Source organism: Gadus morhua, chromosome 18, assembly GCF_902167405.1.
Source record: "Gadus morhua chromosome 18, gadMor3.0, whole genome shotgun sequence".
Classification (NCBI taxonomy): Eukaryota; Metazoa; Chordata; class Actinopteri; order Gadiformes; family Gadidae; genus Gadus; species Gadus morhua.
In genome coordinates this window covers 17652168-17677427 of record NC_044065.1, presented here as the reverse complement: position 1 = coordinate 17677427, position 25260 = coordinate 17652168, and the positions used below count along the sequence as shown (strand labels likewise).

The 25260-nt window shown below is 47.5% G+C and overlaps 2 protein-coding genes across 3 annotated transcripts in view; one reads left to right on the top strand and one right to left on the bottom strand.

Moving 5' to 3' along the window:
• Positions 1–6192, top strand: part of afap1l2 (actin filament associated protein 1-like 2) — a 37468-nt gene extending 31276 nt beyond the window's left edge. The window contains exons 11-19 of the mRNA XM_030339947.1: positions 95–306; positions 834–979; positions 1361–1475; positions 1825–2166; positions 2886–3288; positions 3718–3894; positions 4289–4476; positions 4941–5105; positions 5617–6192. Of these exons, the coding sequence (XP_030195807.1) occupies positions 95–306; positions 834–979; positions 1361–1475; positions 1825–2166; positions 2886–3288; positions 3718–3894; positions 4289–4476; positions 4941–5105; positions 5617–5643 (1775 nt within the window). The 3' untranslated portion in view covers positions 5644–6192. The remainder of the gene's footprint in view (positions 1–94; positions 307–833; positions 980–1360; positions 1476–1824; positions 2167–2885; positions 3289–3717; positions 3895–4288; positions 4477–4940; positions 5106–5616) is intronic.
• On the bottom strand, positions 5867–24864 carry vwa2 (von Willebrand factor A domain containing 2). 2 transcript variants are annotated; one of them, XM_030339949.1, is made up of 16 exons: positions 24745–24864; positions 20705–20763; positions 18531–18605; positions 17525–17658; positions 17029–17138; positions 15953–16165; positions 14829–14962; positions 14171–14300; positions 12846–12901; positions 12479–12586; positions 11733–11878; positions 10785–11220; positions 9520–10071; positions 8938–9060; positions 8544–8563; positions 5867–8501 (listed from the first exon to the last, which is right to left on the bottom strand). In XM_030339949.1, exons 2-16 carry the CDS (start codon positions 20754–20756, stop codon positions 8091–8093), a joined length of 2700 nt encoding a protein of 899 aa, XP_030195809.1. In that variant the 5' UTR covers positions 20757–20763; positions 24745–24864; the 3' UTR covers positions 5867–8090. The 2 variants fall into 2 exon arrangements, with proteins under 2 accessions (XP_030195809.1, XP_030195808.1); XM_030339948.1 differs by having other exon boundaries at positions 5867–8563.
• Positions 24865–25260: the final 396 nt, after the last annotated feature.

The window sequence follows — 25260 nt, the reverse complement described above, 5'->3', positions numbered from 1 at the left end:
GAATCAGAGCCTTTTGGGCTGGAAGCCACGCCCCCTCAACCCTACACCTCCACTCTGCTACCCTTCCCCCATCGCCCCCTCTCCCCGGCCCCAGGCTACCTCAACGTGCTGGTGAACAGTCAGTGGCGCAGCAGGTGGTGCCTGATCAGGGACGGCCAGCTGTGGTTCTACTCTGACAAGGGGAAGGGGAAGGTGAGCCAGCCGGCCGTGGCCCTGGGGGGCTGCAGCGTGGTGCCCCTCCCCAGCCCGGAGCACCTCTACACCTTCAGGATCGAGCTGGACGGCACCGAGCTGGCCACCCTGGAGGTAGGACCCCCGGGGCACGGGGAGCCTCTAGCTGCTGAACTGACGCTTGGCGCGATGCTAACCGTGATGATGGAATAATGATAGTCAAAGAATTAGAGCCCTGGTGCTAACCATGACAGCCAAAATGCTAATCACCATGAAGTCACGGTGATAACTGTAGTGGTAGCATAATGCTCACAAAATAGGTAGCCACCATGATGATCTTAATGATAGCCATAATGCTAACCAGGGTTAGGGGCTAACCACTCTGTTCGCGTGCCCTCTTCTCTCCCATCCCCTACCCTCTCTTCTCCCTAATCCTTCCCCTCCCTCCCCTCTCCTCCAACCTCTCCCCTCTCCTTCCCTCCTTTCTCTTGCTCTCCCTCCTCCCCCCTCCCTCCCCTCCTCCACCCCACTCCTCTCTCCTCTCTCCTCCTCCTCACCCCCTACCCTCTCCTCTCCCTCATCCCCTACCCTACCCATTCCTCTCCCCCACCCTCCTCTCTCCCCTCTCTCCCCTCCTCCCCTGCCCCCCCCCCGTCCTCCAGGCTAAGACCTCAGCAGACATGGGCCAGTGGCTGGGCTTCCTGCTGTGCCAGACGGGGACCCGGATGGAGCCTGAGGACCTGACCTACGACTACGTCAACAGCGAGAGGATCTCCACCATCATCAACGCTGCCAAGTCCTCCATGTCGTAAGGCACCCGCCATACTGGGCACTGTGTGTGTGTCTGCGTGCGTGTGTGTGTGTGTGTGTGTGTGTGTGTGTGTGTGTGTGTGTGTGTGTGTGTGTGTGTGTGTGTGTCTGCGTGCGTGCGTGCGTGTGTGTGTGTGTGTGTGTGTGTGTGTGTGTGTGTGTGTGTGTGTGTGTGCGTGCGTGCGTGTCTGCGTGCGTGCGTGCGTGCGTGCGTGCGTGCGTGTGTTTGCGTGCGTGCGTGCGTGTGTGCAGTGTGACACGATGTCATGCAGTCATCTATTTGGCATCCGGGGGAATCCTTAAAAAATGTATGTTCTCATATATTTATGTAAATGGGGACACATTTGTGAGTGTGTGTGTGTTTGTGTGTGTTTTGTAGCTTAATGCAGAGGAGGTTCTCGGAGCCCAACGCGTACATAGACAGCGGCGACCTGGGGCCCCAGCTCTCAGACGACCTGTATGACGACGTGGCCTCCATAGGGGCCGAGCCAGAGGTACGCTCACCATAGTAACACACACACACACACACACACACACACACACACACACACACACAGACACACAGGCCGAAACTAAATACAACAAAAAACAAAATTACAGAAAAACAACATCACAACCACACAACATGCAGAAACACAACAGTCAAACAAGAAAACAACAACTGCGATCACCGCAACAACAAAACCACTACAAAATGACAGCAACCAAGCAACCACAAAACAACAAAAACACAAAAAAATTGTGTGTAGGTCCACGTTTCATTGCTCTGTATTGTCATTCATTAATAAGGCCTGCGACTGATTTAGCACATTTGGAATCGTTGATGTGTGACATTTGTTCCAGGAGGGCGAAGGAAGCGAACTTCCTGTCAGTTACGAAGAAGGCTTCCAGGAAGTCACCGCCACCAACACCAACGACCCCCCCTCTCCCGAGATGGAGTCTGCGGGACCTCCTCCTCCTCCTCCTTCTCCACCTCCTCCTCCACCTCCCATAGAGGAGGCGCCGGTGCCCTCAGACAACCAGGAGTCCGATGATGACAATGTCGTCTTGGGCCTGACACGGGTGCGTTCGTTCCTCCATACCAGCGGGGGCAAAACACCTCCCCTGAGAGAGGTGGCGCCGTCCCTAGCAACGGCGAGAGAGACACTTCCGTTGGAGGATTCTACGGCGGCCCAGACGGCGGAGGTAGGGATCAAAGTTAATGCTGCGAAACATTGGATACGGCCGAGATGTACAGAGTACAACCCCTTCAGAGAGTAGAGTTCCCGCCTTCTGTGTATGTTGATGCAAAGACTAGCCCCATTTTGTGTTTCTTGGTGTCATTTAGATTTTATGTGAAAAGTTGATCTAAACTAAAGGCACATTGTGCAGCTGTTGATTATTATCCTGAAAATGCTTCTTAAGCTACTTTTCCAAGATTCAATGTCTGTTTATGCAGGACTAGTCTGTCTATGGTACTTCATGCGGTGTGTTTACCGATTTAGCCTGTCAAGTAACTAACCAAGAGTGAATACAGTCAACCGTAGAAAATGTATACACAGTCTGTTTACAACGGTCCTGCAATTGGTAAATGAATGGCTAAACTTTGTGGAAGGTGTAGGTGGAGGTAGTAAACTTGACAAAGCACCTATGTGTGTGACAACGGTCGGCTAAAATTAGCTAGCAGTCTTAACAAACACTGGATTGTGTTGGAGAAATCGCCTTGTTCTTGAGGATTCGGAAAATCTTGCTCTTTTGTATATTCCCCACACCTGTCTGTCTGTCCTGTCTGTGTAAACAGTGTCTACATGTGTTTATTTTTGCCTTTTTATTCTATGGTGTTCTTATTTATTATCTTGTGCCCGAGATGATTTTCCAGATGTGCCACGGATGATAAAGTCTCCCGTTTTTAATCTTAATTCCAGCTGGATCCAAGCAACCATGTGGAGGAAGAGCCCCAACACAGAACCCCAGAGCCCCGGCACAGAACCCCAGAGCCCCGGCACAGAACCCCAGAGCCCCAGCACACGACCGAGACCCCCGTCATGGTCCCCGCCGACGCCAGCCGACCAGAGGGGCTCTCCAGCCCCCTCAGACCCCCGTGCCAGCCGCACCGAAACCCCCCTCCGCCTCCTCCCCAGAACCAGGGGCCCGCCACCGGGCCTGCCCCTCCCCCTGTTCCCTCCCCTGTGCTGCCGGTCCCCCACAAGGCCCCTCAGCACGGCCAAGCAGGGGGGCGCTGCTCCCCAGGCCAGCCTCCGCTCAGCCCCCAGCCACCACGCTTCCGGATCCTCTGTGTCGGAGCGGTTTCAAAGACCTTGCCCTCAGGTACGCACACCTGCAGAAGCTCAGGGGCCTCCCCAGATGAACCTCCCCTGGTTCATCTGGGGAGGGACAACGTGCCCCTAAGCGATGAGCCTAGTTTATTGATCATGAAGGAAATTCAAGTAAAATAAAGTAGACCTAAAAAGGAAAAAGGTAGAGGAAGGACGATGACAGTTAAGAGAAAACCCTTGCCACAGGGGACCATAACTCAAGGGGGCATCACGTGCCTGGTCGTCCCATGTCACGTTGCTATGGCGCCATCTAGTGTCAATCTTCCACTTTCATGGCATTACTTTTTATATAACTCTGTTGAAAACGTGATATCATCACAAACGTTTAGAAGAGAGTCCTCCACATTCATATGCATATATTTTATTTATACATCCATGTATATTCCCCGCTCCTTCAAACCGTTCCTGTGTGTCTTTGAAGGCGGTCCCGGAGCGGTCGAGGTAAAACTCGGCAAGAACCGCACGGAGGCGGACGTGAGGCTCTACTCGGAGGAGCGCGACCGCCTGGAGAAGCAGCGGGAGGAGGTGAGGAGCAGCCTGGCCAGCTTCAAGAAGGAGAGGAGGGAGGCCAGGGAGGAGCTCAACGCCTGCCAAGGAGGTACGCACAACCCCCCCCGCTAGTTGTGATAACTGTATTGACACAACGCTAGCTTAAAGCGCTCGTCTAAAGCAGTTATCACTAGTTTGACTGACTGAGTACTGCAAAATAAAACACAGTAATAGCCAAGTACTGTATGTTTTGTTACAGTAGAAGTGTGGTAACTGTAAAATGAAAAGTATAGTATAAAACAGTAATAGCATGATTTTATCCAACTTGACTTGCAATTGAATTTCAGATGACATAATTTAAGGAGCAGCACGTTATCAACGTCTAAAGGAAGACTGCAGACGTTAAAAGCACTAAACACAATGTTTTTATTTTCACGGTATCCAAACCTCAGAAACGTAAAACTAAAGAAATATTTATTTCCCAACCCCTCCAACCCCTTCAGACCCCGGGCGGAAGGCCTCACTGGAGGCCGTCTTGAAACAGAAGGACGAGGCGTGCCGGGAGGCAGAACATCGGAGGGTGGAGGTGGAGCTGAGGTTGATGGAGGTCAGGGAGAGCCTCAGGAAGGTGGAGGCGGGGCCTTTCACCCTGGGCACCACACTGGACAGCAGCCACCAGGAGCAGCACACGGTGAGTGGGTCCACAGCCCCAGCTTCACACTCCAAAGGCAGTGTAGTGTCAGGTTGATTCATATCGTCCTTAACGAGATTATTCAAGCAAACACATCAAACATCAGCCCTCATCAAGGGAGAGACACCAGCAGACAGCATTATAAATCCTTCCATAATGAATAAAGGATCTGTGTACAAAAAAATCATTTCAAATGATTCAACCAAAGCCCTTCTTTGACATTTGTCTGGGGGATTCCTTCAGTGGGAGCCAAAATTAGAAGATGAAATCTAATCCTTTCATTCACTCATACGTAAGAATAACAGATGAAGTTCCCAGCTGAAGAGAGTTTGACCATCGGAAACCAGGCTGAAAGAATCAAAGATCGATAAAGCATGCCTGTTTCAGACCAGAAGAGTTTTTCCTTGTCGCTGAAACTCTCGCTCCAAAACTCTTGAATCGCCTCCATTTTGGTTCACCTTTAGAGTAAGGCGTCGTCAGTGATGCCAACGGTAGCCCCGCCCCCTCCACCCTCGACCAATGGGAGCTGTGGAGACCCGGCGTCTCCGGTCAACTCTGCCACAGCGCTGAAGAACCGTCCCACGCCCATGATATCCACCAGCAAGGTCAACGTCATGCAGAAGGCCAAGGTGGGTTTGGGAGAGTCTTAATCATCCCCCAGCTCACACTCATGGTGGAGCTTTCATTTTTCTTACAGCGTAAAGGGGTGGCATCATGCCACCCACTGTGAGTTTGATTAGCCATTACAAGCCGTGTGAAAATCTGCCTTTCCCTGTTCCCTAGTGACATCACTAGTGGGCGTGTCCACCAAGATGTATGCTGGATAGATCATTCTACCAGCCTAACCGGTGGACTGTGGCAAATGTTACTGATCTATCCATCATACATCTAGGTGGGCATCCCACTTGTGATGTCAATCAAACCCAGGGAAAGGCAGATTTGTAAATGGCCTGTAATTGCCAATCACTCTCACACCTGGTGGCATGATGTCAGCCCTTTAAGCCTCGGCAATCTTTGTTCGTTATGTTTATTCTACCATTGCCCATTTTGGCACCTATTGCTCTCCTAAACATCCCTGGAGGGAGGGGCACGTTTCTCAATGATGGTTCATGTGTACAAAACCTTGACCTTTGTTCGCAGGAATGGGAGAAGAAGTCAACCTCCTAACTGAGGTTCAAGTCCGTCAGCAGGACCCTGAGAGCAGCACAGAGACAGACCTGGCCCCGTGAATTAACCCTGCTTACAAGATAATTGGACCCCAGACCAACCGTCCCTGGAGCTCTGGAGCTCTCAGCCAGCCCCCGCGCCAAGAGACACATGCACCCTGAGACTAAGGTCCAGCCCTCCCCATGAACCCTACAGGACGATCGCAGTTTTAATCATTTGGTTGTTTTACATAAAGAAATGTGAGAGGTTGATGAGGGTGCATTGTAGCCAGTGTTTTACCATAGAACCCTGCGCACATTGAATGTATTTCAATAATAAGGAAAAAATAAGGACCACCCCCTATAATGTATCAGACCACTGAAAGGAAGTCCCCAAACCCTGACGTGTTCTGGAGCAGCCCCTGCCCAATCAGTTCAGTAACTTTAGCTTGGTTCACATTGTACTGTGGCTGAGATGTAAATATATCTACTCCCTTATTGTTCAATCGTTTGTCTTGTATTGCTAGCTAAACATGCACTTTTTATTCAAATAAATACATATTACTGATGATTCTGGGCGTGATACTTTCTGACTATATTGGTATGTTTTTTTAACTGGAGAAATTTCCGAAAGTATTGACATTTTCCGTAGGCAAGTCTTCCAAACCACTCACTCAAGACGCAAACTGGCAGAGCCTTCTGGGACAACTGAAATGACCTGTCGAGAGAACGAACGCAACCATCTCCTCGTAAAATATTATATAGACATTTTTGTAGGCTAAGCCATACTTATCATACTTTTCTCACCTTTAAAGATCCCATGGAATGAAAATCTAATTTTTGAGGTTTTCTAACATTAATATGAGATATAGCATAGTACCTATGCTCCACCAGTAGCTAGAAATTTCGTTGGGTGTAAAACGAGCACTAGGCATTCTGCTCCGCCTTTGAAAAAACGAAGCTCAGACACGCCGTTTTGGGATTTTCCCCGTATGTCGTCATTCCCCGCCTCTCTCCTCCTCATTTGCATTAAAGATACAGACACTGAAACGGCGCGTTTGGGGAAAGCTCAATGTGCGACTGGCTCGTAGTGGCAGTAATTCTGCACCACGGCTGAATTTCGGGAAGACTTCAAATACTGTGTTAGGGGCCCACTAATATCTATATTAAAGCATCGATAAAGTAGCATGCCATGGGACCTTTAACAGTTTATATTTTAGACCCGCCTTCACGCTATGAGCTAGCCAACCAATGGAGCTCTTCTGAACCGAAACTGAAAACCTTAATCAGACCAAACAACAGCCAGGATTAGTTTCCCGAAGCCAATAATGGCAGACTCCAACCACTTAACACAGCTAGCCAAAAATCCAACTTGCCCCATTAGCTTTGTCGGCTTTGTAATCCACTCTGTCCCCAAAACCAAGACTGATCCTGTCTCTACCTGCCCAAGAATCCTAAACTCTCGAGATATTTACTCTTTAAGAGATTTACGCTAACATGTTGCCAGGATGCCAACCCTTCACATTCCTAACTTAAGTTTTTTGCCCAACGCCAGAAATTGTTCTCCTCAGGAAGGTATAAATAAAGATTTGTTTGAAGTCCAGACAAGCATTTACTATTCATTTTGAAACGTCAGATTCTTTCATAATTAGACCTTGCCATTATTAGTCGAATGTTCTTCAATGGGGCCCAGAGGACAGCCTAATGGAAATCTCTTTTTCTGTAGCCCCCATACAAAGCTCCATAGATAGATGAATAGGCTACATATAGGCGAGAACTATGAAATAATGCTAACTCTGTTCAGACCCAAAAAAATATATAAATATAGATTTGCTTTTTTAATCAAGTCGAAAATTTAACAATTTAATTTGGGAGAAAAAAGGAAATATTAAATAATAAAAATGAATGAATGCAAAATGTAATTGCCTTAAGCATTCCTAAAGCATTCAGCATAGAATAACATACATACAACATAGAATGTGAAAAGGCAAAAGACAACTACATCCCATCGATCCCAGTGGCGATGAATAAACTCTCATAAACATAATGGCATCATCCGCGCAGAAAGGTTTCTGAAGACCCTTTCTGAAGCATGAGGGCGACTCAGTCCGGAAATATACAATTGTCGCCTCTCTCTCTCTTCTTCACTGTAACCAATGACTAACACCAAAAGTCCATTATTTGGCGGCGTGCGTGTGTGTAAACACCAGTACATTATTCATGTGCATGTATGTGTGTTTGCGACCGTATCACCAGTGTATGCGTGTGTGTGGGTTTTCAGTTGTTGCGTGGTTGTTTATCTGTGGTGTTTGAATGCAGTCTGTGTTTAAACGGTGCGTATGTGTGTGCGTGCATGAGGGCCTGAGTGGTAGGGTTAGGGTTAGGATTCGGTGTGTGTGTAGCGTGCATGAGGGCCTGAGTATGTGTGTTAGGGTTAGGGTTAGGGTTAGGTGTGTGTGTAGCGTGCTCTCAGGCCTTGTGTCCGGCCTGCCTCCTGCGGTGCAGCTTGTAGTGGCTCAGCAGCATCGCATGGCTCCTCCCCTCCGGCCTGCCCTTCCTCTGCTGGGGGTCCGGTCTGGGCTGGTCTCCCTTGGTCCTCCTCTCTTGGGGGTCCGGTCTGGGCTGGTGCCCCTTGGTCCTCCTCTCTTGGGGGTCCGGTCTGGGCTGGTCTCCCCTGGTCCTCCTCTCTTGGGGGTCCGGTCTGGGCTGGTCCCCCCTGGTCCTCCTCTCTTGGGGGTCCGGTCTGGGCTGGTCCCCCTTGGTCCTCCTCTCTTGGGGGTCCGGTCTGGGCTGGTCTCCCCTGCTCCTCCTCTCTTGGGGGTCCGGTCTGGGCTGGTCCCCCTTGGTTCTCCTCTCTTGGGGGTCCGGTCTGGGCTGGTCTCCCCTGCTCCTCCTCTCCTGGGGGTCCGGTCTGGGCTGGTCCCCCCTGGACCAGCGGCTCTCTGGAGGACACGACCAGATGTGAAGACCAGTACAGCAGCTTATGGCTCTCTGTTAATAGTCTGGTGTACTGACATACCGTTCACAAGGAAGGAACTGGGAGGGATGAGTGACATTTGATGATGTGTGGAAGTCTTTTTTCAATAATGTTTACATTTAGCCTACATGTTACAATTATATTACATTTCAACTACTCATATTGTGCAGCACATAGATATATTATTTTCATTATATCAGTTTCATTCTTTTTTTCACAAGAAACCGGTACGTTTCTGCCTTGACACCTGCATTCTCTCAGAACACCATTGAGCAAAAGCCGTTAGCCCATTTCAGCCGATAGTGGCCCAGGATTTGGTGTGGTACCCCGTTAACTTACTGGTTTCACACTGAGGTCCCTCAAAGTCCCGGCAATCGCAGCGGAAGCTCCCTCCTAATAGGCTGCAGATCCCGTCATTCATGCAAGGGTTGGGCTTACACGGGTCCATTGGTTTCTTCAGCTCTGATTGGAGGGTTACAAGCTCAGGGTTAGGGGTAATTACGTGCATCCTTGTAAACTTACAATGATGTGCGTGTGTTTGTTTAAGGAGCCATTCATCTTTTCGAGATACAATCATGATGGATGAATCAAAAGCACCCACGCACACACGCACCCACGCACCCACACATATTTTTACATTTGTAACTTATCAACTACTGGACTACTGTTCAGTAATTAATGTATTAATGTTCCGCTTTTAACATCAAGGTCCACTTTAGAAATATGTTTACCTCTGGGATGTTTAACGTTCTATAACCAAAAATAAAATCGAATATGGCAGCTTGTTAATTGAGTGTCTTCCCACCCCCCACAACCCACTACTACGTACTCCTACACATCAACAACACGTTGGACTCCCCAAACACCAGTCACACAGAAAACGCCCTCCTCCTAGTGCGGCCCCCCGGCCCCCCCGCTCACCGGCGCAGAGCATCTGCACCAGCACGTCCTCAAAGTACTTGAGGTCCTCGTAGAAGGGCACCGCCATCACGCGCTCCTCGGCGCCCGCCACGCGCAGCAGCCGCTCCCGCTGCATGTCGCCCACGCCCACCACGAACACCGCCACGCCGTCGTCACGGAGACGCTGGGCCGGCACGGCCGCGTCCTCGCCGCCGGCGCCGTCCGTCAGCACCACCGCCGCCCGGTGCACGCCGGGCCGCGCGCCGCCGCCCGCCGTCAGCACCTCGGCGCGCAGGTGCAGCAGGGCGGCGCCCAGGGAGGCGGCGCCGCCCGCGTAGCGCGCCTCGCCCACGGCCGCCAGCACGGCCGAGCCCGAGGCGTGGGCGTCCAGCGGGAACTCGGTGCCGGCGCGGCGGCCGTAGGTCACCAGCGCCACCTGCGCCAGGTCGCGGTTGACGTCGAACTGCACGGTGACGCCGCGCACAAACTCCTTCAGCGTGGCGAAGTTGTCCCGGCCCACGCCGGCCGAGGCATCCACCACCAGCACCAGGTCCAGGGCGCGGCCCAGGCAGCCTGCCGCCGGGGACACACGCGCGCGCGCACACGCACACGCACACACACACACACACACACAGCGGGGCAGGGGTTAGGGGCGTTCAATCTGAGGACTCTCCTTTCAACCTCCACACCCCGTCCTACGCACTTATTGTAAGTTGTACGTCCTGGCACTTACAAATAGTACGTAGTCATGTAGCATCTTATCCTAGCTAGTTGTGTACGGGGAATGGGTCCACCTAGCCATTGTTGGTGCTTGGCACTGGGTTCTGTGAACATCCTCACTGTACCGACAGAGATATATTGTTTCTCCTTCTTCTTACAAATGTATTTAATGCAAGTCGCTTTGGACAAAAGCGCCTGCTAAATGCCCTAAATGTAAATCACCGCCAGCCGCCTTAAACACTTTCAACTGAAATAAATGAACCGCCTCACCTCGCTGTCCGCCTCACGCAACCTTGGGACACTCAGGGTTCATTGTGTTTAAAAGGACCCGGTTTCCATGGTTATATTGTTGTACATCAACAATATGTATCCAACAGCGGCTCTCCTGTCATGCTGTTTTTCTGAGAATCTCGGTCACGAAATGCACACAGACTAGTTCAGACGTCCGACAATACTGACTGTCGGCTTCGACGGCGGTCCGCCTCGGGTCCCCTCTCAGTCCCTCTGGGTCAGAGCTCCTTGGCTCCGTGTGAGAGTAAAGTGACCCCGGGCACCGGGCCCCTCACCTTGGTTGTCCACGCTGCAGATCTTGGCCGTCAGCTCGGGGATCTTGGCGTTGAGGCCCCCGGCCCCGGAGTACGTCAGCGTGCGCTGGGGGTTCCCAGTGACGTTGTCCAGCTGGCCCCGGAGCCGCTCGGGCCCCACGCCGATCAGGAAGGTCTCGCGGTCGCGGGCGTAGCGCGCGGGCTCCAGCACCTCGTCGGCCGAGGCCGTGGCGGTCAGCAGCACCACCACACGCGGCAGGTCGTCCGTCACGTCGGCGAACACCGGCGCGCTCAGGAAGCCGTGGCCCGTGACGTGGCGCAGCGCCTGGCCCGCCCGCGTGGGCCCGCCCACCGGCTGCATGCCGTCCACCGCCGCCAACAGCCCCCGCACGTCCCCCCGGAAACGGCCCACCTGGGCCTCCACGCGCACCTCGCGCCCGAACACGGCCAGCCCCACCTGGGGGCGGGCGGGGTCAGTCGGTGGGAGCTCACACACACAGAAACATGTGGATTGGGGGACAGGTCGCTATTTGTCAGCTAGGGTGGGGGTCTCTCGCTGCCTACAAGTATGTTGGGACCATCGCAGTTTAGATTTGTTAAAATTGATGACAGACTAGTTTTATGAATGGGACGGCCCATTTGTCCGACATATCGAGTATTATAAAATATCTCCAGACTTTTTTATGGTACTACGCTGAGAAACAACCACACAGAACCATCAACACACGAGGAACGCTCTTAATGTGAAGTAATGTATGGAATACGTCTGTCTACTGACTGAGAGCGTGATGCTAGTGTAATTTTTTTTCTAATTGTAAAAACAGTGTTACAAGTTGTATACTTTCTTTCTATACATACTTCCTTATATATATAGAAGTTGCATACTTTTTGCAGTCTAGAGAGCCCAAACCTCTTCCTAAAGATGTTAAACTAAGCCTACAGTCTGAGTGAGACCCTCCGCCCGCTGACCTTAGTGGGCGTGTCCGAGGCCATGACGGTCTGCAGGAAGCGCTTGAGGAAGGCCTTGAGGCGCAGGAAGCCCTCCATCCCCAGCATGGCCGAGCCCTCCACCAGGAAGAGCAGGTCCACGGAGCAGTCCAATGAGAGCGCAGGGGCTGGGGGGGGGGGACGTGCAACCATCAGTGGACTACATGTGGCTCTGGAGGTAGAGCGGGTTGGCTGGTAACCGGAGGGTTGCTAGTTCGATCCCTGGCTCCTCCTAGCTGAGTGTCGAGGTGTCCCTGGGCGAGACGCCCCACCCTGACTGCTCCTGACGAGCTGGCTGTCGCCCTGCGTGGCTGACATCGCCGTCGGTGTGTGAATGTGTGCATCAACGGGTGAATGTGAGGCAGTATTGTAAAGCGCTTTGAGGTGGCCACTGGTTAGAAAAGCGCTGTGTAAATGCAGTCCATTTACTAAAACAAGTGTTAAGAATTATCTTAAAACAAAACAATACAAAAAGACTTTTCAGGTGACACTTTTTATCGAACGCTCTAAATCTGGGATTCAGATTGTTTTACTGTACATTGTTCTCATTCTGTTGTGTTTACCTTGTAAAGCACTTTGTGTTGCTGTTCATCACGATAAGGTGATGGATTGATCTCGACATTAAAAAGGTCATTATCACGTGTCCTCCTCCGGGAGGCCGCTCCCGGTGCATTATGAAGAGAGGGGTCAGTGTGAGGGGAGCGTGGTCGGGGGTTCTCAGTACGCACCACAGTGGGGGTCTCCCCCGTACCCCGGGGTACAGACACAGCGGTAGCCCTCCGGACCCTCGGACACACACGTCCCCCCGTTCATACAGGGCTCAGAGTCACATGGATCTGGAAGGGGAGGGAGACATCAAGGGGGGAGGGGGGGGGCGGGGAGGGTGTGGAGAGAGAGAGCGAGAGAGGGCAAAGAGAATTAAGAAGAGCAATATTGCTTTTCAACAATCAAGATAACGGGACTGAGACGGAAAGAAAGAGAGGAAGGTGGGAGAGGGATGGAGACAGAGCTAGATATAATTAAGATAAGCAATAGGACGGGAGATGGAGAGAAGGATACAGAAAGAAACAGAGAGAGGGACAAGTTATCTGGCACCTGGGCATATGGTTCGATGACAGACTGTCTGGTGCCTTGTGTAAGCCTTTGTGTACCTGCAAAACACACACACGCACACACAATGGTATGTAATTCACAAACGTGAAAATCACTTATTTCAGTTTAAACACAGTGAAAGGTCATGTACCTTAGTAATTAAAATGGAAATGTAGTGAACCCCCCCTTCCGCACACATCAGTGCCTCGTCTTTAATTTCAGACACAGATATGAATCATTGAGCTCAGGATTTAGGGGATTAGCCGATGTACAGGAGCAAGAGAAGCATATCGGAGAACATAGAATAAATAACTAGGAGAACATTCCCAAGGGCATTGTGCTTACAGTACACGCCGTTTAGAAGGCCAATGTTGTCAGGGGCAAACCTCCAGCCAAACTTGTCTTTAAGCTGTCCTTGTATGTACAAGGTCTGGGCTCGTACAACTCGCTGTATTTCTGTACCTCGACTATCAACCGCATCCTGTCCATGGTCGCAAATTGAAACTAGCGAGCGGATGTGAAGTAAACGAGAGGTGCATAGGAGGGTCCCAGGGCTGTCATTTGATGGGGGCTCTTTATAACTACAGTTAGACATTTCCTGTATAAGATGCGGGGAGCAACATGATCCCTACGGGGGTATCATGGTGCCCCCCACCTACAAAGTGTAGGCGGACTACAATGGGATTGTAAGCAGGAATGCAAAATATGACTAGTTAAGATATTTACATACAAATTTGACAAGATGGGAATTCTTCACACTGCAAAAAACTAAAGCTGCTAACCATAACATTATTAAATTAAGACTACGCGTTCCTCTGTAGTCTGTTTTAGCATTTTGCTGCCTGTCTGCTGTGCATCAGACGTGCTCAGTGTACTCTTGGGGTTACAAGTGAAATTGTTGTTGTAGTAGTATTGGTGCATAAGTGCTGCATAATCAGAGAGGTTACAAAGTGTATTCAACACAGTAAACACTAGAGCCAGACATCCACAAAGTGCATACCTTTTCCCTGAAAAGGACAAGTCAATTGTATTTGTGTAGCACACTTGTGTAGCACTCTCAGTAAACAACAGCCTCTAACCTAAGCAAGGAACACAGAGGAAGAGGGATCCCTCCTTCCAGGGGTGGCCAGGACTGCAATGGGATGGGCAGACATAAGAGGAAAGGCTTTGTGTCTTTCAATAGGGGATAGGGGTTTAATAGATACAAGGGGCGATGTCTGCCTGATGACAATAGTGTGTGTGTGTGTGTGTGTGTGTGTGTGTGTGTGTGTGTGTGTGTGTGTGTGTGTGTGTGTGTGTGTGTGTGTGTCTCTCCCCGGTGGGCTCACTTGTAGTGTGGACACAGGGAGGTGTAGGTGGAGGCGCCCATGCCCCCCTTCCAGCACATGAAGTTCCCGTGCAGCTCCTTCACCTTCTCCAGAGTCTTCCTCTCACATGGGTACGAGCGCTCCTGGCAGCCTGACAAAGAGTGGAAATAAACAATAGCGCTTTATTGAACACTCGCGTTAATGGCGACTGACACGTTTTCCTATTCATGAACATCTAAACAAACTGAAGTTATTCCAGTTATATAAATATGCTTGGACAAAACAATCTATTATCATAGTCCCACATGTTTTTAAATGTGTCCAAGTTGTAAATTGCAATACTATTTATGTTCCAATCTGTAAGTTTGTTCCAACTGGGCTCACAACTTTGACATTGTTCAAATTTTTAAATGTCCTAGTTTGAATGGTGAACTGAAAAACCTTGACAATAGACACAAAACACAAGGAAACAGAGATGGAGAGAAATAAAAAATAAAAAGAGTTATGAGAGACATACAAACAGAGTTGAAGATGTTTTGCTATGTTATGCGTTTGTTGTTGTTCCTGTTTGTTGCCCTGTCATTAATCTTAGCCAATCAGATTAGAGCGGTCACTGGTCTAACTCGTGATTCCCCAGTGGAGGTGCTGTTCCTGCGGTCTTACTAGGCTAGTATAGTACCTGTTGGTGTGGCATCACAGACGGACGAGGAGGTCAGCGTGGTGCACAGGCCGTTCACGGCGTCTGAGAAATGCTCTGCGAAGAAGACGTGGCTCTCCATTGGTGCACTGGCCAACTTGTGTAGCTCCTCCCATCTAGAAAGGGACAGACCAATCAGCAGGTTCTTCTTCAACCGTTTCTAGGATTTGGCAGCTTTGCATTCGTTTATTTTAAAGATAGCCTCGGGAAACCCCAAAAAATGTTCCAAGCTCACCTCTGCTTGCCTCGAGATATAAGCAGTGCCTTTTTGTACATTCCCAATTACTTTCCCAATATATATACTGCTTGGAATTAGTTTCAATTGAATTTAAGAAGAAAAGGGTAGCAGTAAAGTTGCCCATGGTGTTAACTGCTAACATAATATAAGGAGGTAAGATTAACTAATGCAAGAGGATTTTAACCCAGATATGCTTTCAAATTTCCTGCAACTAATGCAAAGAAGCAGTCAGGGCCTCATGTAGGAAGGTGATACTTTGCCTACTTTCCCTCCTTCTCCCCCCAGCACCGCAGTAAGCATGGGGGCAGGTTCATTGGAAGAGGAGAGGATTGAAGGTTGAGGGGGGGCGAGGGGGCCCCCTCGCGAAAATATTTGCACTGAGGCCAATCACAATATGTTACGGTGGCTTTTCCTGCTCCAGTGAAGCGAGTTATTATTATTGAATGCCTCTACCTCCTTGATCAGCAAATCCTCCGTTAATGCACCTATTTCCTTTTCAATTTTATATTTATTCTGTTTCATTAAGATAAAATATGACCGCATGAATCACGTTTGATCAAATTCTATAAAAATGTTGATGTTGTATATTAAATATATTCATCTGTCTATGCATACGTAGTTGGTTGGTTTACCCGTCCACCCATCCTTCCATCCACCCATCTATCCATCAATCAATAACCATCCATCAATTCATCCATCAATCCAGCAGTAACGTGGAACAGATTTTATCTTTAGATAATTTTCTTGCATTTCCTAGAAGGTTCCAGCTCCTCTAGCCATTAACCAATTCATCTACGCATTAACCATCTAATCTAAAATCACTGGGGCTAAAAGAGTGACATAGAGCCGCCCCTCTAGACGGTTGTACCTGGGGTGGCGCAGGCCCACAGCGAAGAGCACCACCCCGCTCTCCTTGAGCTGGGAGGCCGCCTGGACCAGCCCCCCCTTGGAGAAGCCCTCCTGGGACCGGCCGTCCGACAGGAGGACCGCCACCCGCGACACAACCGAGGAGTTCCGGCCCCCGGGGAAGCCCTTCCTCAGGAGGTACTGGAAGGCCTGGGCCGTCTGGGTGCCGCCACCCCTAGGGGAGGGGGGCGGGGGGGGGGAGGGGGGGGAGGAAGGAGGGAGGGAGGGGGGGGGGGTGGAGGAGGCAGAGAGGGAGGGGCAGGAGGTGTTTAATTAAAGTTAATCCTTTTAGAATAACAGTAGGTTCATGTACTTTAACAACCTGGCTGTGGACAATGCATTGGCTCTTTTCCAAGACCACATGACTTGTCTGATGGGGTGGGTGTTTCATGGGAGGTCGTTTTTAGAGATATACAAACAAACACATCAATGGGCTTGAATACTGCACGTGCACACACACACACACACACACACACACACACGCGCCCAGCAGCCATCTCTGTCATCTTAAGAGCTTATCCGATATCTGGTGCACCCCTACCACTAATCTGAACTTAATTAGTTCTACCTCCCAGAGACCCTGTCACTGTGTGTGTTCGTGTGCGTGTGTGTGTGTCTGTGTGTGGGTGTGTGTGTGTGCATGCATGCGTGTGCTTCTCAGCATGGTGGTAATATAATCGGATCATGTGTTTTTGCGTGAGAGGAAGTATAGTTTGTTATATTAACTGTCTGATCTCATGCTTTCCGTCGTCATTCAACAGCTAGGCAACAGTTTGATACGACTCTACACCGAGTTTGTATTTTGTTGCTAGGCAAAAAAGAGAGGAAGAGCATAAAGAATGAGAGAGGACAACAGACAAAATACAGCAAATAAGACATTTTTGAAGAAAACTGCAAAAAGGGGAGAAAGGAGCAAACAAGAAAAAATAAGAGAAGTTAAGAGCATGAATGGAAATGCAGCTGAGAAGTGAATTGGGGAGAAGAAAAGAAGAGGAGGAGAGAGAAAAAGGAAGAGACGAAGGTGAGGCGAAGGTGAACCTGTAGGTTATCTTCTTCAAGCGTTTGGTCAGTTCCTCTGTGGTCGAGCAGTCATCCAGAGAGATCTCCAGCCGAGGGGAGGAGCCAAACTGAACCACACCCACACGCACCTGGACAGGAAGTTAACAACAAATAGCGAGTTAGCAACAAGAAGCAAGTTAGTAAACAATAGCAAGTTACAAATAGGTAGGAAATGGTCATCGGACAGGAAGTTAGCAACAGACAGGAAGAACGCAACGTACCTTGATGTAGAAACAACAGTGGGTGAAATCATTTATAGGACGTTGAGGCCATCATATTAAAGTGTTTATGTTCTGTTCTCAGAATAGAAATGCCGTAATGTCTGTATAAAGCTCGAACAAAAGTGTAGTACTGTCATCTTAGGGACAAGAGAAAAGGTTCTGCAGGACCACGGGGAGAGCAAGGCATTGTGGGATAACAAACGCAAATGAACATTAGTGTGTAAAGTCGGGTAAGAAGTTGAAAGGGTCAGAACCTTGTCCGGTCCGATGTCCATGACCCGGCTCAGTCTGAGGGCGTAGTGGCGCGACCGCTCGAAGCTTCCTTTCCCCACGCTGTAGGAGCCGTCCAATAGGAAGACCACGTCCATCGGTGCAGAGCACTCCATCACTTTAGAGACACACAGTCAAATGCGCACACACAGGCAGCTGTCATTTACTAACATTACAGTTTACCTACTGGTGAAATGGTTAAATATTTGTCCAAAGTGAATTGTATAAGTTACTAATGTCAAATAATTGAAGGGAGCAGTAAGTAGCAAAGTAGCAATACTTTTGTAAAATAATTATCCAAAAAATGATAAAATGACTCAAAAGACTACAGCGGCTATCTCTAAATCCAATGTTCTTCAAAGAATACACAATATTACGAGTGCCTAATGACTTGAACCAGAAATGTTCAACTCGCCGGCCGTAAGGCAACCAATCAGGGCTGGTATTGTAGCTACCTATCAGAAGCGGGGATTATAGGACACCAGGTAAAAAAAATTCAAACCAGGAGATGACAACAAATCCTTGCAGACTGTGGCTCCTTGTGTTTTAGTCTAAAGGGTTCCCCGGCTATCTGGCCTGAATCAAATTATCCCCAGGTGTAATGTTTCTGATCCCACTAAAGACTTGAGTCTGAACCGACCCGCCCGCCACATACCTGCCAACTGACTGCGGTACCGACAACACTACACCGTGTCCTCAGCCAGAGGTATGTCTAGCCCTCACGGAAGGGGCTTGTGTCAGCGGTACTATGTAATGTACACAACAAACACGGTTGTATACGAGTCTAGCACAAGTGGTAGCCCACGGCTGTAACACTGCCAGGGTTAGGGGTCGTGTGCAGGGTCAGGGCCTTGTAAGATGACATGCTATGTTGTCCTATGCTACTACATACTATGTTGTACTGTATTATGCTATGCTATGATACCTCAAGCTCGGTGTATTTTATTCCATGAGTCGACATGTACCGTTTCATTCTAAGCTGCTACTTACTCTCTCCAGCCGCGTTGATCTTGGACAGGGTCTCCCGGGTGGTTTGGATCTCCTGGAGCGAGCAGCCTGGATGCGCTGGCAGATGGGGGTCAGGGTTCACATGCACGAACATTATAAACAACATGTCATGAGTAGTTTATAGACAGATTTACAACACGATGTGTTCAACACAGACACGCCGACATTTTAGGCCTTTAACCTCCCGGTTTTCTACCAGAAGGTTTTTTTAAGTATTTTCTAAAGTGTCAGCTAACCAGAGCATAATTCACTGAGAGAGACACCCTTAACTCTGGTAAAAATGGATGGGAAAGAATGTGGCAGTTTAACCTGATCCAGAGTTCCTAGTTAAATGGATTGACTAATCAAAGTTGAGTGTGAAACAGGTGACCATAATAAGCCATGTTCCTCTTCCTTTAACCTTAATTCCAGGCCATGGGCCCGGCCTGCAGAGACATCTAAAGGGCCTTAGAAAGCATTGTACCTCGTTAAATGGGCCCCTCCCATCTCCCTGGGCACAACTGTATGTCAAGAAGCCTTAGCAACACTGCCTTGGGTTTGATATATAAACACTGTGGGAGAACCCCCCTGATGGCGCTATCATGCATGAAGAGCTAACATGAATAGCTTGATTTTAATGGGTAACGTAGCTGCGCCATGCTAGACCGCTACGCTAGCTTTACCAAGATGCATTACTTTGAAAGTCAGAGAGGTTCAGCCCACAATGTCCCAACTGCTTTTCTCCCAACGTTGGACTTCCTGAACCTTGACCAATGACATTCCAGGATTGAAGGCAGGTGAAAGTTATTGTCACAATGAAAACTTCAAGCGCCTTCTGGTTTGGATGCATTTTACAACCAGCGAGATGTGCAAACTATGTGCGTATTTTTAAAATATTGAATCGTTAATCATGATGAAGTGCCTTTGGGGAAAGCTGCCAAGGAAAGTGATCCCATGGGATGAATGTTTGTACGGTTTTGCGAGTGAGTTGTGAAGGGTGGGATGAGGGGGGGGAAGTTATGTGGCAAAGATATAGCCTTCATTGAGTGTTCCGATAAGCTATGCAAATGTCGTTGAGCTGTGCCACTGTAACAGGTGATTTGTGTTGTCTTCACAGCTGAGAAGGGGGCGGTGTTGTGGAGATGATGACAGCCCTGACAGTTTTGAAGTTCAAAGTCTTAAAATGGTCAGCGGTACATATCTAAGACTGTGCTAAAGCTGTAATTTCTGAACACAACGCAAGTACATGTCAGCCTGCGAGTCCGGCCTTGCACCTTGGACGAAAGTACCGGTCTGTTTAGGAGAATAACTGATGATTAGCCATAAGCATAAACACAAATGCTAACTCTTCTGGAAACTGGCGCCATTTCAGTGAATCCCCCTAAACAAACTAGATTTTGGGATAATTTTACTGTGCAGGTTTGAAGACCGCAAATAACTGACATAGTGACAAATCTTTTAGGAAATAGGGCATGACAAAATGCGGGAGAGATGCGATTGGTGACTGTGAGCACGCTGCGAACATTCAACGTCGGTTGGTATGTTAGGTTGAACGGTCCGGCTGCCAAACCAACCATCTTTAAAGAACAAATCAGCTATTCAAGGCCACCTGTCTTACTTTGCTACCATGTTGCTAATACAGTACAAGCTAGACTGAGTTTAGCTTAAAGCAGATCCAAGCAATCAAATTAAACAGTTGGCGACAACTTTGTTATGAATTTAATGCGCAAACAAGCCAGCATTAACTACGAGCTGTGCATATGACCTCCACTCAAATCGACCATCATTAACTTTATTGGCAGCAGCAGCTGCCGTTCCAACATATATCTCCTAAAGGAGCTGAATGTGTTTTTAATCACACAGTAGCGCTCTCTTCAAGGTGGTCTGAGGGTCAAAGTGCTCTCAGGTTTATTAGCTAACGGACAACTTACCGGTCGACTGAAACACCCACCACTTAATCTCCCCAATAGAACAACCCACACATGCATACACATTCCTGTTTCTAGTACCCCCCTTCATAGTTCACACTTTGTTTCTTAACTTTATCATCTTCTTCTCTTCAAAGCTTTCTAAATTAAGTTTTTAGTACTGTCCTGAGGCATCAAACTAACATACAACTTACAAACCTTCTGTTCTTCTATTTGAAATAACAAATTATAATATTATCGAATACCAACCTTTGAGAAGCAGCATCACTGGAAGAAGGGTGAACACCGTGCCAAGGTGCATGGTTAACCTGGAATGATACACATGAAATTAGAGGGAAGGAGAGAAATACACATTTTTGTCAAAAAGTTTTTTCCCCATAATCTGGTAACACAAAATGTATTCCAAGGAGATATGCCCAGTGTTTCCCCCAGCACTGTAAGGTTAAGGTGGCCGCCTTAACAACAATAGGGCCCCCCCTTGACTACCAATGTATTTAAAAATATATATACATTGGTTTTTATTTATTTATAAATATTTTTTCATTATTATGTATTAACAAAGTACAAAACTCTCATAGGGAAAGAAAACATACTCCCTTCAGGTACCAAAAATAAAGATAAATGTTCACAACAACAGTCAGCCCATAAAGCTTTTTGAATGGAACTGAAACGGCGGCATCAGGTGGTTGTATATATTTTTGCGAAGTGAAACCCTCACCGAAGATCACACCCCCCCCTCACCGAAGATCGCACCTTGACTAAGACATTATCGAGGGGAAGCACTGATGCCCTTACAAACGATGACCCCCTGGTAAGTGTTTCTAGCGGTTTACTATAAGTTAGCCATCACTCATCATTTTCCTCATAATCACTTCCAATGTATCATGAGAATACGTGCACGCCCACAAGTAAGTCTTCTGTTTCTCCAAAACGGGCTGCAGTTCAGCGGTCAACTTGACCAAAGACTGTCCCTGGAGAGCACTATTTGTATGTTTGACAAATTCACAGGTCAAAAGGTCAAGCTCTTCAAAAAGGATGCTGCTCCCAGACAGAATAAAGGGGATGACCAACACACACAGCCAAAGCTGGCACTGGAGGGAAACATGCACCTGATTCTCACAGGATTCAAGTAATGAGAAGCAGAACATAGAAACCAAATCCAAATAGAGCCAGTTGACACTACTCAATTTAAATCTGATATTCCAAGGCAGGATAACAGGATAGTCATGGTGGCTTGAAGTCAAAAGCAAGATTTCCTAACCTTCCTGTCATTTTTATTAGTGACAGATGTATCAGATGTTAGTTAGCATTATTGCATCTGCTTAATGACTAGATAGCAAATAGATATCAAATACACGCCTTATTCTTCTGTCTTCTGATCACAATGCATGACTCATAAATTATTCTATGCATAAAGACAAAGCATACACTGATGCCATACAACATAGGGCTGTGTGATATGGCCAAATGCATTGGCAAAATATTATTTGTGAGGTCTAAGACAGAATGACATACAAGTCATGTGAGGCAGGAGCACATAGAGGCAGTCCACACACATACACACACGCACACACACTCTAAGGTCTCTAATTAGCCTAACGTGAGTGACTACAGGAAGTGGGAGGGGCCGGGGTTCCAGTAGCGTAAATCAGAGCTAAAAGCGGGAAGAGCAGGGTTCTCTGAAGCTACTACTACTGCATCACCATCTTCAACCCAACCACAACAACACTCTAGGGAGCAAGGGCTCCAGACCTGGTCAAGCTGTCACCCACCTGGGGAAGGACCTTCGGCCCAGGATACTAGAAGAATAAAGTAGATTGACATTAAATTTGGATCATCATTTGAACATCACCATGTTTTTTCACTACTCTTTTTCAATACACCACTCGGCGCTCTGCTATGACCCACTGGTGGGGGGAAACACAGCGTTTGAAAAACAGTTAAGAGAAACTTCAGCGGTCATTTCAAATGTAAGGTTATCTCAGGACCGTGGAGACCTGTGAAGGGCCGCTGGATGGTGTGACTGAAGAGGGGATTCTGATCTGTTTGATTGGTCAGGTTTACATTTGTACTTGGTGCAAACAAATATAATAATCAAGACTACAAATAAACAAATGTAAAAAAGGAAAATTAAGCAGACTTCTCTGTATTTTGTCTTACTTATAACACACAAATACACTCCACCATAACGCCTCACAGCATAATTGCTTAGGTCATATTTTGGCCATAGTCTGATATCTAAACCGTCTTTCTATACTCATACATCTATACTCTCCTAAAGCTGCTGATTCACTGTGCCTCAGTTGCTATATCCTTAGCCAATCAGAGTGCTTTTTACATTCCATAATCACTATCTGCCTAAGTCATCCATTTGACTGAGGCATTTTTGACACTAAATACAAGATGGACCTTTAAATATGACTTAGGCTTATTATGCCATGAGGCTAACGATATGGGCCAGCATTCTGTGTTGGTTGAGTCTCACTGGAGAATGTGATGTGCTTACAACAGTTGGGGAAGCAGAACTTAGTACTACCCATGATATACCTCCGTGTCCACACGTGTGTGGGCGTCATACAGATAAAGAGGGATGGTAGACATTGGTTGCGTCTGCATCAATTTTGCAGTTCGGAAAATCTAATTTCTTCACACACTGTTTGCGTTCGCTCTATCCATTTGCACACACACACAGTGGCAAGCAAGCAATTGAGGAGAGAAATAATACATCAACAGAAGAAATAAAGTTGTCTGGATCTTCACAAGCATTCCATTGGGCCCAAAACAGAATTCTTACTCCCCCCACCTCTCCGTCCCTCCATTTCACCCTCTCACTCCTTTCCTAGTACCTCCAAAGCCACTCTCCTCATCTCTCACCAGGCCCACTCTCTCCCTCCCTCACATGGATTCTTCTCTTCAGAAGATGACTGGTTTAGGGACATAGAGTAGGCTGGTGGTTGAGCCAAGTGTGGTTAAGGCCAAGTGTGAGTTAAGCTTTGGTCCATATTAGGTCTCATGCCTGTATCTGCCCAGGGGAAAAAATACTATAGTTTACTACAGCATTTACTACAGTATACTATATATTACTATAGTATACTATAATATACTACAATATAGTTTGGGATTTACTATAGTAATTTCCCAGACATTGTAGTGTACTATGGTAAATACTATAGTAAGTTACTACACAGTGTATAGATTACTATACTATACTATAGTGTGGGATTTACTATAGTAAGTTACTATAGTTTATTTACTATAGTAAACTATAGAATTTTCTGTAGCATACTATAGTTTACTGTAGTAAAACTACTATAGTAAGGTTCAAAAACACTACAATATTTACTATAGTATATATAGGGTATACTATAGTTTATTTACTATAGTAAACTATAGAATTTTTTCATGTGGGTGACACTGGTATCAGGACTTTCCTGATACCAGTGTCAGACACACACACACACGCACACAGCCTGGGAGAAGAATTCTGGGAGCTAATTTATTTTTGCTCTGCATTTGAGTATTAGTCTGGCTACGCCACACTATATTACTAAAAACATATTAAAAAGAATAATGCCAACAATATTGAAGCGTATTTACCTGACCTTGACGAGTATACGTTTGTTTTGCATCGCACACACACATTGAAGGTTTCAACGAGGTTTCACCGTCCCCGGGTTCAGAATATGAAGTTTGAACAATGCCTTTCATCAGATTGAAACTATGCCAAACGCTGTTTTTAATCAACAAGTCAGAAAAAGTTTCCTTTAGCGTGCTCTATAATTACTAATGATTATTAGCACTTTGGACCCGCTTCATACAAACTATTGCATCGTCACTTTGAAATCACTCCTAGTCCATGTTCTGAATTGTCTGAGGAATATCTTAACAGTTAGCCCATTAGCACCACAAAGTAGAACAGGGGCACAAAATGTTTCCTAAAGTGGCAACAAAGCCAAGCCAATTATTGAATTAGTGCAGCCTTTGTTAGGGGGGGGTACGTATGGTCAAGGGTCACGACCTGCTTGAGATAGACGTTAAGAGAACAATTCCTGACCACTGGAGGCCTGTTTACAAGATGACAAGATGACCTTAGCGTAGTAAAGCCCAAAAAAGCCTCTAGTACATTTTCGCTAAAGATAATCCAACATAGAATGTGTTAATATATTCAGGTAACGTTTTACCTAACCGTGGACAAGCAGCCACCAATTAAAGATGAATAGACAAGTGGTTACTCGTTTTTACATTAAAAATAATATATATATATAGATATATATATATAAACAACTTACCATACGCAATTAAGTCAGTATCCTATGAATTGGAGGTCGATGCGCCACACACGGCTCCACATACAAGATCCACACCCTGAACCCGCACACGGCGAAACCTCTCTGCTTGTGGTAGAGACCTGAGCCGGGACCTTCCTACCCCTGCACGGGACCCTCCTACATCCCCTCCCTCCTACCTGCCCACCTCCGAGGTGCTCGCTGCTAGACGGTCTTCCCAGTCCTTTTACCCGCCTTATTTGACCCTGACAAGCCAGACACTAAGATTTATGAGAAATTAACTTAACATTTGTAAAAAATAAAATTTTAATATGTTCAAGGCTGTATGAAAAACCATTCATCCCATGGACACGTTTCCCATCCACACATTCCCCTTGCTAAATAGTACCTTTTTTTCCTTTAGGCAAATCAAATTTCAGTTATCAACAGAAATTAGAAATTAGTGTCTAAACAGAACTAGTAATTTTCAGTTATCACGAATGTGGTCTATTTGTATCCTTATTCTAGTAATACAAAATC